Here is a 20,629-nt window from a genome sequence, read left to right on the forward strand (position 1 = left end):
AAACGTTTGTTTCGACTATGTCAGTGTCCATTTCATGCACAAAACATCAAAAATGTAACATTTCTTTCATCAAAATAATCTCTGCCTTGGAACAACTATTCTGTTGACACAACTCCGCTTGCATGGGCAACAAATATTCACAAAATTACATTGAATAACTTTTTACAATCCAATCAAATCCCACTTGCTAAAATCAATTCCCATCCTATATTATTTTGCTTCGAATTTTACACTTCACACAAAAATTAAACCAATTCTTCACGAGTAGTTAATGTTGTTTCATGCATCCCTTAATGAAATCCGTTGCAGCACAGCTGCACCACAGGAAGTGAGTCTGAAAGGCACAGTATTCTCTGTAGGATCTCATATACTGTAGAAATGGGAGTGTTTAATAAGGAAAATGCCCAGAGCAAGACTTCAGTGTGGCATGGGACCAGGCTGTCAATCATGGCTTAAAAGAGCTGTCTCCTCGTCAGCTAGTCTGGGTGGGAACACACACTCACACACGCTCACACACGTACACACCACTCTGTAAACAAGACAGCCACAAGCCGTACAAACCACAGGCTGACTGGCACAACTTCACTGCTCTCTTCCCTCAGCCAGAGGAAAACTAATCCCTCTCTGCTCCAAACACTGGGAAACAACACACACACTCACAGCCCCTCTCTGTTCCACAGCTTTAGCCCACACCAAAAACATCCACACACACCCTATCAACAACTACAAAAGTGTGGGAAGCTGTGTTGTGTGTTTCACAATTTTGTGAAAAATAATTTTGCAGGGTAAAAACTTTTAGCGCTAATAAAAAGCATTACATATACTCTACTGGGGTCAGTTAATGCTTTTAAAAGAAGTCTCTTATATTCACTAAGGCTGATTTATTTGATCAAATATACAATTAAACATATTACTACAATTACAGCAGCCATTACTCTAGTCTTCAGTGTCACACGGTCCTTCAGAAATCATTCTAATACGCTAATGTGACGCTTAAAGAGGACGTCGGATGAAAAATTCACTATTACATGGTGTTTGCATATAGAATCCATTCACTTCTTTTTTTAATCCCCCAAAAAACTTAAACGGTCTCCATTAAGCCATTTTGATTTTCTGAGCAGTATGATGCCATACTGCTCAGGCCCCGCCCCACGACCGCTGATGGACTGTCCCGTATTTGCATATTTCCCACCCTTAGCCAGCTGTATGGTGTCTGCTATTTTCTCTGTGATTAAGCAGCTGTCAAAATGTTTCGTAAGCAATGCAGGTGCTTTTGTAGTTGGATGTAAAAGTGAATATAAGAGTAATTTTTTCCGACACTAAGGACGCCGTAGATTAGTTTTTGATGGTAATGCACCACTGATTACACAAAAAACATAAGGGAGGGGGCGGGGTGAGAAGTAGCTCATTAGCATTTAAAGAGACATGCACTGAAACGGGTCGCTGTGAACAGCTGCTTTTGACAAGGTAAAATGGTGGTGTTTTACATGACCATTGACAAATTCTAACAAAAGCGTGTTGCGGACATTTCATTCAGACCCTAAAGAATCATACCAACTTGTGAAAAATGGGTATCCGATGTCAGCTTTAAGGAAAATATATTATTATCAATGTTAAAAACAGCTGTGCTGCGTAATATTTTTCTGGAAACAGTGATACATTTTACATGATTTTACATGATTCTTTGACAAATGAAAAAGAGCATTTATGTCAGTGTCCTGTGAAAGTTAGTTCACCCTCATGACCTTTGTTCATCTTCGGAACACAAATTAAAATATTTTTGATGAAATCAGAGAGCTTTCTGACCCTGCATAGACTCCCCTAACTTTATGAAGCTACAAGAAAACTTTTTGTGCGCAAAGAAAACAAAAACGACTTTAATCAACTATTTTTTGTCTTTGTGTCATTCGTGCACATTCATGACAGTATAGAAAGCTCTCTGATTTCATCAAAAACATCTTAATCTGTGTTCAAAGATGAACTAAGGTCCTACAGGTCTGGATCGACATGAGTACGAGTAATTAATGACAGAATGATGTTCCTTTTAAGGAAAATTTCTTATTTTCAGTGTTGAAAACGGTTGTGCTGCGTATTTTTTCCTGGAAACAGTGATGCATTTTACATGATTCTTTGATAAATTAAAAAAAAAAGCATTTATTTGAAATGTACATGTGTTTGTATATATATGTGTAACATTATAGAAGTCTTTACTGTTACGTTTGATCATCTTAATGTGCCTTGATAAAGACATTTATTTTTAAAAAAATTACTCCAAACAGTAGCGTAAACATCAAAACTAGTATTTGCAAAGTGTCATGCATTTTGCAATGCATTAGACAGCAAGGGTCCTACCATGTTCAAGGTCCAAAAAAGGTACCAAGAACATCAACAAAAGAATCCATGTGACATCAGTGGTTCAACTGTAATTTTATGAAGCTACAAGAATATTGTGTTGCACAAAAAAACAAATAACACCTTTATTCAACAATTCTTCTCTTCCCTCCTTCCGAAGACAAACGAAGGTCTTATGAGTTTGAAACGACATGAGGGTGAGTAATTACTGACAGAATGTTCATTTTTGGGTGAACTATGCCTTTAAGTATAATTTAAAAAAAAAAAAAAACTATTACCTTGTTCTCTCCTTCAATTACAATAATGGGCACTGAAGTGGCCGGCCATCGATGCTTGGCAGGTAAAGGCTTGTCACAATTCCACAATACAATAATCTGAGAAAAGACAGAAAGAAAGAGAGATACTGTAAGACACACAGAACTATGCATTCATGAATTATACAGTACATTTCTATTACAGAGGCCTTGGGCAGATAGACACATTAATTCAGATCCAGTTTATATGCCGGCTTACATGTTTATTTCCAAAGAAATAACACGCATCATAATATACTGTATGCCACACTTGCACATACAGTCATACTTTATTAATAAAACCACACTTAAATAGAGCATGTGAAAGTAAAACATATGCCGTGAATGGCAAACATGACATATTTTGACATCTTAGGGATTTCACTCAGGGCTTTCACTGTGAAGTTCACACACATTTGTGCAATTGTGTATCTGTTTTTAGCATCAGCCTGAAATGTCCCAAATTTGGGATGTGATGTCGGTTTCAATTTACAGCTTGTCATACCCGTGAGGTGTTTTTTTATATATATTCATTTTGTTTTGTCACTTTCAAGTGTCTTTGAGTGATTACACCTCCGGCTGAAATGACTGGCTCTGGTTTTACGTTAACGCTCATAAATGTTTCATGTGGAACATTTTAAGAGGGGCCCTTTTCTCTCAGAGAGTGTCTCTGATTTAGAAGCGAGTTAGTTCACAGAGCGGGGTTAAATAACTCATTAAGAGCGCTCGAGAATTTGAACTCAACCCAATACACTAACAGAGCCCTGCACACTCTCAGGGCGATTTTTCAGGAACGTTCACATGTATAACAAAACATTAATAGACTATCAAAGTTCTAAAAACCCACAAGAAAAATAAATGCATATAAATGAGAATTTAAAAGGCTGAAACGATCAGGTCTCCAGTCTCATTTGGTGTTGATATCAAAACATGAACAGACATGCGCACGCTGAATAAGCTGAGAGAAAAGCAATAAAGGTATGAAAGTGAAACCGGAAAAAGACCTAATAATAATAAAAAATAGAAAATATTTTAATTATTAAATAATTACATTAAAATTGTATTTATTTTACTTTAAATTTATTTAAAATAAAAGCTATCTCGTTCACAAATGCATTGGGAATGGCATCAGGACACGATACAGGCTCGATTGCTGCTGCATGTGCGTCATTATTACACACAAGAGCTGTTCAAAATGAGAAAGTACTATATTAACGCACTGATTTTAAAATCCTGTTTTAATGCGCTGGTGATATAAACAGCCATCAAGCCTTTTACTTAACCACATCTTTCATTTCATTAACTCCCAATCGCAGAGTCACGTAGCTCTTAAACCACCGAGCAGAACATAATAAATGAAAGCCCGACTGTCTAATGATATTACATGCAGGAGGATCAGGAGGCCTCTTCAAACTCTAAGTATTCTATAATCTATAATAAGATCAGAGACATAATTAAACTACTTAAACTCTTAGAAACAAAACAAAGCCTGAAGGTTGGATTTTTTGATATTGCAGACTACGTTCATGGACGAGCGAGGCAAAGATAGGACCGGGAATGCTAAAGCATGTTGACAAGAGTGACAAAAACTGGTCAAAACTATGACAAATGCTAGTCATCCAAAAACTGAACAATTATGTAGTGAGATTCATAAAAAAGGTGAGAAATCCGAGAGCTTTCTTGACCTTGCATAGACGACAGCAATGCAACTGACATGTTCAAGGCCCAGAAAGGCAGTGAGGACATCATTAAAATATACCATGTGACATCAGTGGTTCAACCGTAGTTTTATGAAGCTATGAGAATACTTTCTGTGCCCAAAGAAAACAAAAATAACGACTGGACCACTGATATCAGGACTATTTTAACAATGTCCTTACTACCTTTCTGGGCCTTTGATGGTGTCAGTTGCGTTGTTTTCTATGCAAGGTCAAAAAGGTCTTGGATTTCATCTAAAATATCTTAATTTGTGTTCTGAAGATGAACGAAGGTCTTATGGGTTTAGAACAACATGAGGGTGAGTAATTAACGACAGAATTTTAATCTCTTTAACCGGCAAGTAGTTTTACCCAAGAGTGTATTTTAGAAAGGCTGCCCCCTAACAGTCAACCAACCGTTAGTTGACGAGAAGAGGCGTGGTCGACCAAAATTTTATTAGTCGCAGAAAAAAAATTCCACAGGAAGTGGTAAAGTCGCAGAGTCTGTGACAGACAGATCGTTAACAGCTGGTCTATGTGGTAGTAAAGTACATCCAAACACTCACCTCAAATATGGCTTTTTATCTGATGTATGTTTTAGCAACTTTACATGGCAGATCAATCTAATGGTAATCTAGAAAAATGTGTGCTATTGATGTCTGCGCAGTGTGGAAGGTAAATAGTAGCATGCTATTGCATGACAGATGGGGGCGCCGGCGCGGTCACTTGCGCTTAAAATACTCCGTCATTTTTGGTTGTACAGATAAAAGTAATACATCTTTTGAATCTGTAAAATCACTATGTTTATTTGTGTGCACTCAGAATAACAACGAATCGTTGTGATTTTGTAAAATAAAGCAAACAGGATGCATATTCTGCCGTCTCTGTGTCTGTGAGCTTGAGCGAGTCACTCCATGTATACTTGCCTTACAGAAATGAAAAATATATCTATAGAGAGTGAAATGTCTACTTTTAAATGAACAAATTCAAATAGAAAACATTTTTAGATTATGTAAACCGTATAAAACATATATACAGGCACATCACTACTGCGGAAATGACGAGTCAGTGTTGCCTACTTCATCTCTTAAGCCGAAAACAAAGAAAGCACTAGTTTATCAATAAATTAATTAAATGTTAATGCAGTCTACTTACTGTTTTTCCCTGACACATTTGTAATTATTATATCTGCTGGTACATTGTGGCAAGCCTTTTTGCATGCGCTTGAGCGCTTATTAGGCTATGTAGGCAATTAAAGGCTCTTTATGATGTTTACATGGTTTATTAATAAACGTGCGACTAATAGTCGACTAATGCTTAATGTAGTACCAGAAAAATCTTTAGTCAAGGGCAGCCCTAATTTTAAGCTCTGTAGTGTCTTTAAATGCAGACGGCATCTCAGGCAACTTCCCCTAGTTTTGGGGGTGGAGGTACATGCGTACTCACTCACAGCGGTGGGCCCAATCTCAGTTATCTAGCCTGCCAGAACGAGCTCAAAAGACGCCCGTCATTCTCCTCAGCCTCCCCTTGTTTATTTATATCCCTCCTTCCTCTACTTCCTTTCCATTCCTCTGCGCAAAGACTCTGGCTGATGAATTGTAGCTAAAGGGGTTAGCATTGCTATTCCCATCCCTCCACTTCAGCTGGAGTAGAGCGTGCTCAATTCAAGCTCCGCCAGAGAAACAAAAGCCAAGCGTTCAGCACCCGAGTCTTTTCAAGCCCTCCCGCGGAGAAGAGAAGAGACAGTCTGAGAAAACCGCCAGCTTGTGTGTGCGCAACATGCTTCACGCAGGGGACACGTTGCATTTAATTCCCCACCTCTCCTCCTCATTCTCCTCCCCCACTAGTCCCTTCTCTCTCTCTCCTGCACTGGGAATCAATACGTATTGGTTCCCAGGGCGGTAAACACTTCAGAAGGCAGTGGATGCCATGGAAACGCTCGGGCTGCTGGGCTCTGATTTAGTCCCTGAGGTTTAAGAGGGGTGTAAACTGAGGGGGCGGTAGAGACGAGTCGTCCAGATGCACTGAAAGTATGACGCTTCAAATCACTTTTAACATTGAGAGAGATCCACTCATGTTCAAGAGGGAAAACAGCATCGCTCTGTGTCCTCATCAGATCAAATTGCGTAAACAAATCTCAGCATTTTCTGAAGTACGGATATCAAACAGCCTAATGAGAAGCCTCAAGCAGTCAAAAAGTTAAGTAACTAGTTCATGTCAAAAACAGCAGTCAGACCTGAAACTGACACAGAGGGTTTTTTATCATTATAGGATGTATAGCAGGGCTGTCATTTTAATGTTAATATAACATGTAATGATGTAAATGTAAATGATGTCTCTTACTGAAATATGTAGTAGAAAACCCATGAAAGATTTGCATCATTTAAAAAAATCCACATAGTTTTATACGTATTTTGGACTATGGGGGGCGCTATTATTTCCATGATGTAAAATGGTTGCACTACGTGAGCTACTGGTACTACCTGTTGCTATTTTTACTGCAACACAACTCGGAAAATAAAATACTGATACGATGATCACAGCTACTGAAAATGTTAACAGGTGGCGATTCATATAAGCGTAGACTTAAACCATGTGATGCCCCGGATATTGAGGAAAATCCACACTGAGAAACTCCTTTAGTGGCTGCGGCGTCATGACAAGCATCACATGTTTACATCCTGCCAGGATGGCATCTATCATTTCTTGTCTCTGCCGTTTGTAAACTCTTTCAGTAGCTGTGGTCTGCTAAAAGTCTCAAAGGCATCAGGGCTGAAGTGGAGAGAACAACGACGCAGGTCTTTATGAAGTTTTATTTGTCCACAGGCATCTTCCCATTCTTTTCTCCTCGTCTTGAAGCAGTGAAGACTTGTATCGCGGAGTTTTGTTTACTACACATGAACGTGTGACGCTCGTGGTGTTTTTCTTTAAGCCTCTGCCGCCTCAATATATGAGTACATGAACACATGAACAAACTCTAGAACTGCTCTGAGAGTCACTTCATGAGCATTTTACCATTTCTTTTTGCGGAAAACTACCGTCATATAATGAAGATCCTAAAGGTCTTCACAGCAACCCGTCAAAATAAAAGTTTGGTTTAACCTTACAGCTAGAAATATATTAATATATTACTTAATGTAAAGATAGTACTACTACTACTAATAAAACTATTATTAAAACAATGTTTAAGGAAAAAATATTTACCAGAATTATTTACCAGAAAATTGTAAATACACAACACAGTAGCCTATTTCTGAAAAACAGAAATAAATATCATATAATAAATTAATTATTTAATTATCCTTTAGAAATTCATTAGATGCGCTTTTGATTATTAAAATGTAATGAAACGATTAAGACAGAATAAAGAACAATTAATGGAAAACAGATTCACAAAAAAAAACCCTGAATTTGAGAAAAATAAAGTGTACTTCATAGGGCCTTAAAAATATTTAATTTCTGTTAAACTTTTAATTAATTGCTGTTAAATTCTGCAAGTTTCATGATTTCAATTAATTAGACATGCTTTTTGATAAAAAAAAATTTTTAATGTAACCTTTAAAACAGTATCGGTTCAGCAGTAGTATTGTGATATTTCAGTAAAAATTTTGGTATTGTGACAACACTACTTGATTTTGTTTTATTTTAGATTAGAGACTTAAAAAAAAGGCTTAAGCCATTCTGCAGAGCCCTTGGGCGTTTGCTGAGCCCCACTAGTTAAGAACCACTAATTTAGTGCAATTAATTAAAGTAATAAATATTTAATTATTTAATTAAAGAAGTAAAGGCACTAAAGCCAGGTTTGTCTCTGAATCATTTTAATTTAACATTTTTTTTTTCAGCAAATACTAATATATGCAATAATTTGCCATTAATTTAATTCAGGGGTCCCCAGAATCGGTCCTGGAGGGCCGGTGTCCCTGCAGAGTTTAGCTTGGACCTAATCACACCTGAACCAGCTAATCAAGGTCTTACTAGGTATACTTAAAACATCTAGGCAGTTGTGTTGAGGAAAGTTGGAGGTAAACTCTGTAGGACACCGGCCCTCCAGGAACAAGTTCGGTGACCCCTAATTTAATTAATCAATCTTCCATCAAAAGAACTAGATCTTACCTGAGCACAGTACTGGGATCTTGCCACTGAGACGAGCAGCTTGAGAATAGGCTGAGACTGAGAAACCAGGGGTGTGACTGCATGAATAACAGCAGTGAACTTGGGATTCGGCTTGATCCCTAAAAAAAACAAACAAACGAGAATGAGTTTGAAAGACTCAGAATCAGGCAAAAATGATAACAGATCTATGCTGCAGCTGTTCACTGTACTTTTTTTTCTCTGCTCTTGGTGAAAATCTATGGAATTCTGCTGAATGGATTTAAACAGTAAAAGGTGTAAAAATATCTAATAAAAAATGTAATATTTCATAAAATATTTAACAAACACATGGGGTGAATGATGCACACAGCTTATTGAATGACAGTATTTCAAACTCTTCATAAAGATTCTGTGAAGCCTTCTAAAGTGCTCTGTGCAGAACTCCTGTGAGCTTCAAAATGAGCCAAATATATCTATAAAATACTTCAAGCACAATGATTTATCGCTATGACTAAAGTGGGATTTAATGGAAGATAAATAATCCAAGTTTTACAGTTATTAAATAAACTACATGTTTAATTACAATCCATGATAATGGAAATAATATCATGCACATTGCTTTTAATCTCTCCTTTTTTCCCATCTATTGTCTGCTTTACCCATGAGATAATACAGACAGTTGGCACCATCCTGTAGAGTGTTTCCTTCGTCTTCAAATAACTCACTATGTTTAATTGGTGCAGCGGTGACAAACCAATATGATAATTTTCACATAGATACAGTCTGATAATTCCTGTTGGTTATCACATTTTTTTTCCCACTTACATTTTCCCACTAACAAGAGGTGCTCAATCAACGGCTTCATATTGATTGGCCTGACAAGCAGTGCAGATTAAGATAGAGACATGCGTGGGCTGCATTAGCAACTGTGGCGATGCGCGACTTTAGATTGTGAATATGGATTTTGTGATCCAATTACACAGGGCTGGTCGATAATCTATCACGTTGTACAATGGTTGTCACTTAGCTACATGGTAAATTTGTAGATATCAAGACACCTCTGCAATTAAGAAATGGCAGGAGAGGGTGTTTAAAAATAAATCAGATGATGACAAAGGGGAGAACCAGAGACGACGCAACTTGGGCTTTGAATGAGGCTAGTCGCAAATTTGGCTATGACAAGACCCACGTCTGTAAGAGATGAAAGAGGATCCGAAAGTCCCATAATGCCTGTCTGTCATGTCTTAGAAAGCTTATTAATTCCAGAAACATTTGAACATAACCTCAAAACGTCAGACAGTACTAGTTTCGGAAAGTTTCGGAGAAAAGGGTGTCACAATATTAAAGTCAGAAAAACTTTTACTGTCCAAAAATCACTCATTCACAATTCCCTGAACAGTGAATGTTACATTTACATACATACAGAATAAATGTACACTACCAGTCAAAAGTTTTTGAACAGTACAGTTTTTTTATGTTTTTTTTTAAGAAGAAGTCTCTTCTGCTCACCAAGCCTGCATTTATTTGATCCAAAGTACAGTAAAAACAGTACAACTTTAAAATATTTTTACTATTCAAAATAACTGATTCTATTTTAATATTTTTTAAAATGTAATTTATTTCTGTGATTTCAAAGGTGAATTTTTAGCATCATTACTCCAGTCACATGATCCATCAGAAATCATTCTAATATTCTGATTTGCGGTTCAAAACATTTACTATTATTATTATTATTATTATTATTATTATGTTAAAAACAGTTGAGTAGAATTTTTTCAGTTTTTTCGATGAATATAAAGTTCAGGAGAACAGCATTTATCTGAAATAGAAATCTTTTGCAACATTATAAATGTCTTTATCTTCTTTATCTTCTTTTGATCAATTGAAAGCATCCTTGCTAAATAAAAGTATTCATTTCTATAATTCAAATCAGCAAATCACCATATTAGAATGATTTCTGAAGGATCTTGTGACACTGAAGATGTTGCTGAAAATTTAGCTTTGATAAAACAATATTTTTAAATATATATTCAAATAGAAAATAGTTATTTTAAATAGTAAAAATATTTCACAATATTACTGTTTTTGTCATACTTTGGATCAAATAAATGCAGGCTTGGTGAACAGAAGAGAAATAAAAACACTAAAAATCTTAGAGTAAATCATCATATACTTCATATTATATGTACCTTATTTTATATTATATGAACCTTTTGTAAAATAAGGATGAAAACATTTATTATAGATTTTTTGTAACTAAACATCACCAGCTTTGTAGTTTGGGGTTTATGGATGGCATTATGAAAATAAATCTTTATTCTGTTTTTGTTTAATATATTTGCTGATAATAATTAAAAATAAGAATAACTTAATTCAGGACCAACTGCATCTTTATAAGTAATTATCAAATATTTTTTATTTAAATTGATGTATTTTTACACAAAAAAAAATGTTCTGTTCAACATATTAGCTCATAGTGATAAATAAAAAAAAATACGTAATCATATATTTTTTTAAAAAAAAATTCTTTTGAGTTGACAGTTGGAATTAATGTCAAAATAAAATGTTACATTTTCACATCAATAATTTATTACAATTTAAGACAATTAGCAGCACATAAAAATTGCTGGAATAAAAAAAAAAAAAAAAAACGACAAACTTTTTACTTTATGCTCAAGGTTTTCACCATTCGATTCTGAAATTTTATTTCAGCAAGTATGCTGTACTTGTACACAGCAAATCTGAAAGCATTATAGGTATAAAAGAAACCTCTATAAAGTTGTTCACTCAGAATTTGGACGACACTACAAAAATGGCAAACCTCCAAACAGTGCACCATAGGGAAAATAAGAGCAATTTTAGAAACAGCTTTTGCCCTTAACTGTGGAAAAACTATGCGCTATAAAGAAGATAATTGTCAATTACCAAGTTTGGCGTAGAAGAAAGGGAAGTCGCCCAGGTAGGATGAGTACTGGGGCAGTGTAAAAAGCCCACCGGGATGACTGTTCCACATCAGATCGCTCCTGGAGGTCTGCTGAAGCACTCGGTCCTGTATGATCTAGACAAACAAGTAAACAAACAAATAAACAGCCCGGTAAATTGTAAACAATTCCGGCTAAATTCCTCGCCCGTGAGAGTTCCTCGCTGTGAAGCTGTCATTTGGAGAAGTCTTTGCGAAAGGCTAAATTAATGTTTCAAATTGAAACTTCAAGTTGAGGTGCCGCTCTGGGTCTATAAACTATGAGACAAATGATCAAATGCTCCAGCGATTTCACCGCCCTCATCGTGCCAATCAGCTGCTCCAGCATTAAGAGGAGCAATTGCTTCTCTGGCCTTGAGTGAGGCTCTCAGCAATGAATGGCTGCTGTAAAAAGAGACAAAGACTGATAGGCTTTTTTGTTGTCGTCGTCGTTTTTGGTTTATATTGCGCCCCTCGGTGTGAAAGCGGCTTGGCTTCGTGACAGCCTAATCGCTGGCAACTGGAATGGGTTTTCACACGAGCTGGATGTCTGTGAGATTGTGTCTTCATTGCAGCTTCTTAATACTAGCCTGGAGGCTATTTTGTAGTACAAATGACAAAAGTCTTGGAGAATTTACTGAGCAGCATCTGGAGTGCATTCATCGGTTGTGGGATAGTGAGATTTCACAGACGACCTCCACCGCACATTAAAAAAAAAAAATAAATTACAAATACAGTCGTTTTCCGTTCAGCATAATTAGTTCAGGTGTATGGGAAGTTGAATGGGGGAGATAATCTCGTCCTGCATTAATAATGGTAATTAGGACTAATCACGCATGTCGATTCAGAATGATTAAACAAAGGGAATCTGGGCAACAAATCGAAACGTTCAATTAATAATGGAAAGAAACATGAGGTATTCAAGGTGAATTGTGTTATTTAGAAGTACCAAACAGAATCATTTATACAGTTTATTTTTGTTACTGTTTGAAAAATATAGCCTTTAAATTGTCAATATTTTGTTGTTTAACATTTAACTTTCATTAAAATGGAATAATGTAATGTAATACACACTACTGTTTTAAAGATTGGGATCATTTATTACTAAGAAATCAATAGTTTATCCTGCGTTTAAATGATCAAAAGTGAGAGCAAAGATATTTATAAAGTTTTTAATACATGCTGTTATTTTGAACTTTGTATTTATGAAAGGAACCTGAAAAAAAATGCTTTTCCAGACTAAAAAATAAAAATATTTTAAACAAAATATATACAATTATTTATAAATAAATATACTTTAATCACATTAAAAGATATATCTTATGTTGTATGATACAAACTATTGTCCTGTAAAAATAAAAAGCAGCATTTAATCATGATAATTAATATACAAGATAATATGATAACATAATAAAAGTATTGTAAAGTAAACATATTGTTATTAAACTACCAAAAGTTTAGAAACATTGCAATAATTGATGATTTTAAAATACATTTCTTTTGCTCACCAAGGCTGCATTTATTTGATCAAAAATAAAGTAAAAACTGTGATACTGTGAAATATTAAAAGAAATACTAAAAACAATAAACAATTAAAAAAAGAAAATTCTATTTTAATATATTATAAAATGTAATTTATTCCTATGATGCAAAGTAGCTTTTTTTCAGCATCATTACTCAATGATTTTTGTCAATACTGAAAACAGTGGTGCCGCTTCATATTTTGGTGTGGAAACGTTGATACATTTTATTTTTCAGGATTCTTTGATAAATAGAATGTACAATGAACAGCATTTTTTGGTAGTTATCAAATATATGTATAAAAATTATTTAGGCATTTATTAAATAGAAATCTTTAGTAACACTTTAAATGTCTTCACTCTTCCCTCACTTCTCATCACTTTAACAGATGATGAATAAAATTATTAATTTCTCTCTCTTTTTTAAATTTGACCATATATATTTGAGTGGTATCATTAACCAGAATTCCGGATTAATCCGGAAGAATTAAATCCATGAGTAATGTTTCTTGAGCACCAAATCAGCATATTAGAATGATTTCTGTAAGATCATGTAACACTGGAGGCTGCTGAAAAAATTGGCTTCGCCATCACAAGAATAAATTACATTTTAAGATATATTCCAATGGAAAAGTTATTTTAAATTGTAATAATATTTCAGAATATTACTGCTTTAAATGTATTCTATCAAACATCACAAAAAAACATAGTGTGACCCATAATATCATTGCACTTTATTGATTTATTTTTTAAATAAAATAATAAACAAAATAATAAAGTGTGGTAATACTATTATGTTTTAAAGCGGTCATCAGATGCCCATTTTTCACAAGTTGATATTATTCTTTAGGATCTTTATAATAATCTTTGGTTAAAAATTTTCAATGGGAGTGTAAAACAACACCCTTTTTACCAAAATCAGCTCTGCAAAAATCATCCTGTTCTGGTCGAGGCTGCTTTAAATGTTAATGAGCTCTGCTCGCCCCGCCCCTCTCTTCTCTCTGTGGAGTGACGAGCCTGTTTACTTTAGCCGCATTTAGACGCATTTCGCTGCTAAACTTGCTAACTAGCACGTTATTAGGATTGCAGAGATTCATAAAAAAACCCTTATACTCACTTCGGCTGTAAGTAAAGCTGAATCATGAATGATTTGCGCGAACACAGACGCATTTATGTAGATCGGGAGGCGCATTCCCTTCACAAACAAACATAATCTACTGCATTTTCAGCGGCTCAGATGTCGGGAGTAAATGACGACCACGACCATAATGTTCATTATTACATCCAGCAACACAACACCTCAATCGCTCAATCTGAGATATTCTTGTCTAATTTACATCCCTGCTCCAGCATTACAGCTGATCTGAGGTAAGACGCTCATGTCAATCAACTACAGAGGGAGCGGCCTCTGTGGGTGTGACGCAACAACGACAGGCATCTGAGAACGGCTCGATTTGAAAAAGGGGGTATTTTTACAGATTAATTAAAAACCACTGCATGGATTTTTATCATTATAGGGTAGATTTGTACATACACACATTAACGTTCAAACAACATGAAAAAGTGAACTTTGCATCCGATGACTCCTTTAAAATAAAACGGGAGTATTAAATAAAAACGCAATTATTTTATAGTAAGCTTAAAAATAAAATGATAATCTTTTTTTTTTTTTTGTCAATTTTCATAATTTTTCAAATTGAAATTAGCAAGCTTTTATTTTGACGGCTTGCCGGCAAGTAAGTATACAGTACGTGCTCCCACCGGGCTTAGAACTTCCAATTAAAAAGCATTCAGTGAAGCACGCCAGTCAATGAAATGTCATGTTTTTGCATTGTGTTTTGAAAACGTCAGCAAATAGTCTAGAATTATGCTTTTAATTTCAAATTGAAATCTTACACAGTGTTACAGTTTGTCGATCTAAAATGGCAATCGTGCATGAACAGCTACACCTATGTCGGTACGCAAATGCGTGCTCTTAACTTATTACACAGTGCATTTATTTATGTGCACCCTGATTATATTATATTACAAAATGCCATCTGAGGTGACCAATATGAAGTACAAGTTTGAGTATTTCCCCTATGTTTTCTTCTTGCTCCCCCCTGTAGCAGTCAATAACCATTTGACATGAGCGTTGATATTAAGCCGTGGTCTTTCAACCTTGCAGAACCCCACCTGTCATCTTAAAAACCCAATCTGAGCGGCTGATGAAAGGCCGTTCCTCTTGCTCAGCTAAAAGTCCTCCCTTTTAGTGACTGAAGACATGTGATTGACGACTCAATCTCGCAACAGGATGGCCGCAATCTTCCAAATGGAGGGCAGCGGATGAAAGCAACTCGTCGGATGCTAGCTGTAATTGCAATGACGCCGTACCCACGCCGTGGGAGGCTGGTGGTGGGGGGGTTTTGACAGCTCTGTCACTAGCTCATAGTCTTGTGGGGTTAATTGCTGTGATTTGTTGATTGTAGACGCTTATGCATTGTATGACACTGGCAGTTGCTAAACATGGACCGCGACGGCATGTCGATCTAAGACCCTGGGGGAGCAGTTACACTAACAAAGCTTTCGACAGAATATTTCTCATATATAACAGTGGCGAATAAACAGCGAAAAAGCATCCAAATACTTCTAGGGCCGCTGTATTAGAGCTCTGCGTCTAGCCAAATGCTAATAACTCTAAGGAGAGGTCATTGAACCAAGGTCACGCATCATTTCCCAAACACTGATAAAGAAGACGTACGGAATTAAACAAGGCATGTGAATGTGTACGCACTTAGCACAACCCCTAATAAATCATCATAGTTCTACAATTTCTGTCAAAATATTTGAACCCAGCCTGTGCGTCTTGTGAGTGTCACAGCTGTGGAATGAGAGCGAATGTGTGTGTGTGTGAGATAGTGGGAGACGGCGTGACTGAACAGTCATTGCTTACTTCTAGAGTGGTGAGCACAATCTTCTCCACGGACGAGAAGTAGGCCTCCCACAAGAACTGCGTTTGCTGTCGCAGAGCCAGAATCTTATCCTGATGAATGGAGCGCACCGTAGACGGGATCTGCATGGGGAGAGAGCGAGAGAGAGGGTGATAAATCAGCGCCCTGCTGCTGGAGAGGTTATGTATGAACGGAACAAATGAAACAAGGGAAAACTAGAGGGATATGGGTGTATGAGGTGAACATCATTTCAGCGGCATCTCATGCTGCTGGGTTAAACAAATGAAATCCCTATAACCTGAAATGATCTGCATCACAGTCCTAATGGAAGAACTAGATCATACCAGACTAAGACGGTCAAACCAGTCCAAGTTGTGTTTTAGAGCAAACATTGCGATTCAGCCAAGTAGGACGTCCTGGATCAACATCCTTTGTTTGACAGGAATGTTGACCCAGGACCAAAACTCACATGTCAAACACTTTCTCCAAGTCTAACCAGTGTTTTCAACCTGTTTTGTCTCAATCGCATCAGTAAATTCATCTTTATAAACACAAATGTGGGTTTATTTCAAGGCATATTTTAGATATCATTTAGCTTTATTAATAATATTAACATACTTCTACTATTGGGGAAAAAAAAAAAAAAAAAAAAAAAAGATTCTCCAAGTATATGTCTTGAATCACATTTTGACAGTTCAGGGAACAGTCATAGATAAAGTTGTCTGAGAAAGACCTTAATAGCAAATTAATTTATAAGTGATTCCAGATGGAAGGTTTAACAAACGTAATTTGCAGTTTTTGTATGTAATTATCATCAAAGCTTAACAAGCATTTTTGATATTTTCCCTCTGAGCGAACCAATTTTTTCTGTCTTTAAAACGGTACTAAAAGCATACAAAAAAGAAAGAAAGAAAAAAAAAAAATCCTGTGATCTTTTGTTTTTTTTTGGTATGCTTTTAGTTCCTTTTTAAATTATTATATAGCTGTCAAACGATTATAATATTCACAATTAATCCTGTGATCTATTGTTTGTTTTAATTGTATTCTAATCATTTGACAACCATAATACAATAATAATTTAAAAATGAACTAAAATCATAAAAAAAAGAGAAAGTAAATAAAACAAACAAAAGATCACAGTATTTGACAGGCATAATAAGTTAAAAAAGGAACTAAACGCATACAAAGAAAAGAAAGAGAAAAAAACAAAACAAAACAAAGATCACAGGAATGGACTTCCATAATATAAAAAAATTTTTTAAAAAGGAACTAACTGCATACAAAAAAAGAAAGAGAAAAACCCCCAAAAAGATCAGAGGATTTGACAGCCATAATATAATAAGTTAAAGAACTAAAAGCACACAAAAAACAAACAAACAAACAAACAAACAAAATTATGGCAGGATTAATTGTGAATGTTTTAATTGTTTGATGGCCATAATATAATAATTTAAAAAGGAAATGAAAGCATAAAAAACAGAAATAAAAAAAGGATCTCAGGATTTATTGTGAATATTTTTAGCAATTGTGAATATTTTTATGAGGATTTTCATGAATATTTTTGAGGGGGCCGTAACAATAACTTAAAAAAGGAACTAAAAAAAACAAAACAAAACAAAAAAGATCACAGGATTAATTTTGAATATTGTAACTGTTAGAGGTTAGATTAAACAAATAAACAACAACACCAAAAGATCACAGGTTTGAGAATATTTTTATCAATTGTCAATATTTGAGAGGACCATAACAATAACTTGAAAAGGAACTGAAAACATACCAAAAAACAAAACAAAAACAAAACAAAAATCGATCACAGGATTAATTGTTAATATTTTAATTGTTTGATGGCCATACTATAATAATTTAAAAAGGAACTAAAAGCATACAAAAAAACAACAACCAACCAACCAACCAAACAAACAAACAAAAAAGATCACAGGATTAATTGATAATATATTAATTGTTAGATGGTTATAATATAATAATTTATAAAGGTACTAAAGGATAAAACAAACAAACAAACAAACAAAAAAACAGAAAGAAAAAAAACAAAACGTCTTTATATCTCACAGGAATAATTGTGAATATTTTAATAGTTTGACAGCCATAATATAATAATAATTTAAAAAGGAACAAAGTATACAAAAAAACAAAACAAAAACAAAACAAAACAAAACAAAAAACAAAACAAAACAAAAACAATTTGTTGTTAATATATAAATCGTTTGATGGTCATAATATAATAATAATTTAGTCACAATTCCTGTGAAGCAACAGCATTTCCATTGTTCAAGAGATAGTTCACCCATAACTAAAAATTGTGTCATCATTTGTTAACCCTCATATTGTCCTAAACCTGTCTGACATTCATTCTTCTGAAAAAAAAAAAAGGAATATATTTTGAATAATTTTGACAACCAAAGAGTTTGTTGCCTTTGACTTCCATTATATTGACATAAACAATCCCTAGAGATTTCTCCAAAGATCTTTACTGTTTCACAGAAGAAAGTAGTCTGCTTTGGAATGACATGAGGATGAATAAATGATGACAGAATTCTCTTTAACAAACAAAATCCTGGAAACTCCCTGGGATAGATGTATACCTGGATGAGAATCACTAATATGGCGTACATCATTTTAATCATTTCTGAATATGCTTAATATGATCATCCATCTGAGGTGGTCTAAAAGCTCCAAACGTCTGGCACCACTATTAAAGTATTTGGGCAGAATACAAACAATATTCAGGAAAGGATGTAATAAAAACATTGTGGATTTCGGACCTGCAGTAGGAGCCTCTCGTCCCCGATCACAGCAGCCGTGTTCCAGTCGATGACCTCCGAGAAGGGGAGTTCCCAACCGTTACTCAGCATGACTGGCACACAGGCCGCCTACAAACACACAAACACACACAGACAGAGAGATGGGGTCACAGAGTGAGTCATATGTGCTGTGTTTTGATTACAGGACAGCACAAAGACAAAAAACACATGGATAAATAAGAAACAGAATAAACACAATGGGACGCATATTAAATTGCTTCTACTGAATGCCAGAAAAGCCATTAGCCTTGTTACTGATACTGAGTCGAAGAGTCCAGCACACAGACGCCTAGAGATCAACATTCAATTCACTTATACAGTTACATGTTATGACAGTAAATACAGAGAAGGAGAGAGTAAAATATATAGGTTGGAGAGAAAAAAAAAACCCTATAAAACAGAGAAGGGGGCTGAGGAGAGAAAAGTGAGTTTCCTTTGAAGTGCGGGAGATGTGTAGAAATTGAGGGATGAGCAGCTGTTGTGTCTGACGGCTGTTTGACGTAATGAGGACCTGCCACTCAAGAGGTCATAAAGGTGTCAGCTGAGCACCGAGCGCCGCAGGGCTTCAGCTCCTAGTGGTCACACACACGCTCAGGGGAAGAGGGTCTGTGCTCCAGAAGTGAAGAGGTGCGGGTGCATTATGTGAGAGCTAATGTCAAAGTATGTGCGTGAGTGGAACTGTTTCACAATGCTTGTGAAGACTACATTTCTGAAAACGTCCTTATGATAAAATCTCTTCAGACCTGCTAGTGGGGGCGATAATTGTTAGTTAAAAAAAAAGAAAGGTTCATAAAGGGCAACTAATGTTTTAATTAACATCCAAAAGGTGACAGGAAGGGACAGAGTTAGTATGTAGTTATAATTAGCTACATGAGGGTTTTCAACTTGAGAGGAAGGATTGCACAAGAAAGGAAAGGCAGAAGGAAATAAGTGTGAAAAGGAAGAAATGAAAGAAGTGCAGTAGGAATGAATGTGCAAAAGGAATTGAGGAATGTAGGAATAAAAGAAGGGAACATAGGAAGAAAGGAATGGAACGGAAGGAAGTGAGTGCAAAAGAATTAGTGGACCACAAAACCAGTCGTAACCAGTAGCAAGTTCATTTGTAGCAATGGCCAATAACACATTTTTCTTTTATTGCAAAAATAATATGGCTAAGTAAAGATCATGTTCCATGAAGATATTTTGTACATTTTCTACCATAAATATAACAAACTTGGAAGGATTTAGAGAAGAAAGGAAAACAGAAAGGAAAAGAATAATGAAAAAGGTAGTAGGGAATTACATAAGGAAGAAAGGTTTAAAGGAAAGGAAGTACAAGGAAGGATCCAAGAAATGTACAAGAAATGAAGGATGGAAGGATGCGAGTGTAGAGAGAAGTAAATGTATAAGAGAAGATCAGAGAACAAAAGGGTGGAAGAAAGCAAGGAAAGAGGGAAGTAAGGAAAAAAAGAATGAACTTGGAAGGATTTAGATAAGGAAGAGGAAGGATATAGGGAAGAGTGGAATGAAAAGTATGGAAGGTAGGATGGAGGGTTATGGGGAAGTGAAAAATGAAGAGTACTGGAAGGATGGAAGGAAGGATATAGGGAAGTTCAGAATGAACAGTATGGAAGGAAAGAAGGAAGGATATAGGGAAGTGCGGAATGAAAAGGATGGAAGGAAGGATATAGGGAAGAGAAGATATAGGGAAGTGCGGAATGAAAAGTACGGAAGGTAAGATGGAAGGAAGGATATAAGGAAGTGCGGAATGAATAATATGGGAGGAAGGATGAAAGGATGGAAAGAGGGAAGGATATATGCAGGTGTGAAATGAAAAGTATGGAAGGAAGGATGGATGGAAGGAAAGAAGGATAGACACAGGGAAGTGCAGAATGAGAAGGATGGAAGGAAGGATATAGGGAAGAGAAGATATAGGGAAGTGCGGAATGAAGAGTACAGTATGGATGGAAGGATGGAAGGAATGA

The 20,629-nt window shown here is 35.7% G+C and overlaps 1 protein-coding gene across 1 annotated transcript in view; it reads right to left on the minus strand.

Moving 5' to 3' along the window:
- The window catches only part of ext1b (exostosin glycosyltransferase 1b), a 100,109-nt gene that overhangs the window by 7,531 nt on the left and 71,949 nt on the right, over positions 1–20,629 (minus strand). Inside the window, exons 3-7 of the mRNA XM_051136285.1 lie at positions 18,627–18,734; positions 15,846–15,965; positions 11,360–11,492; positions 8,456–8,574; positions 2,631–2,726 (exon numbers count right to left, since the gene is read on the minus strand). Of these exons, the coding sequence (XP_050992242.1) occupies positions 2,631–2,726; positions 8,456–8,574; positions 11,360–11,492; positions 15,846–15,965; positions 18,627–18,734 (576 nt within the window). The remainder of the gene's footprint in view (positions 1–2,630; positions 2,727–8,455; positions 8,575–11,359; positions 11,493–15,845; positions 15,966–18,626; positions 18,735–20,629) is intronic.

This window comes from Labeo rohita, chromosome 19, assembly GCF_022985175.1.
Source record: "Labeo rohita strain BAU-BD-2019 chromosome 19, IGBB_LRoh.1.0, whole genome shotgun sequence".
NCBI classification, from domain to species: Eukaryota; Metazoa; Chordata; class Actinopteri; order Cypriniformes; family Cyprinidae; genus Labeo; species Labeo rohita.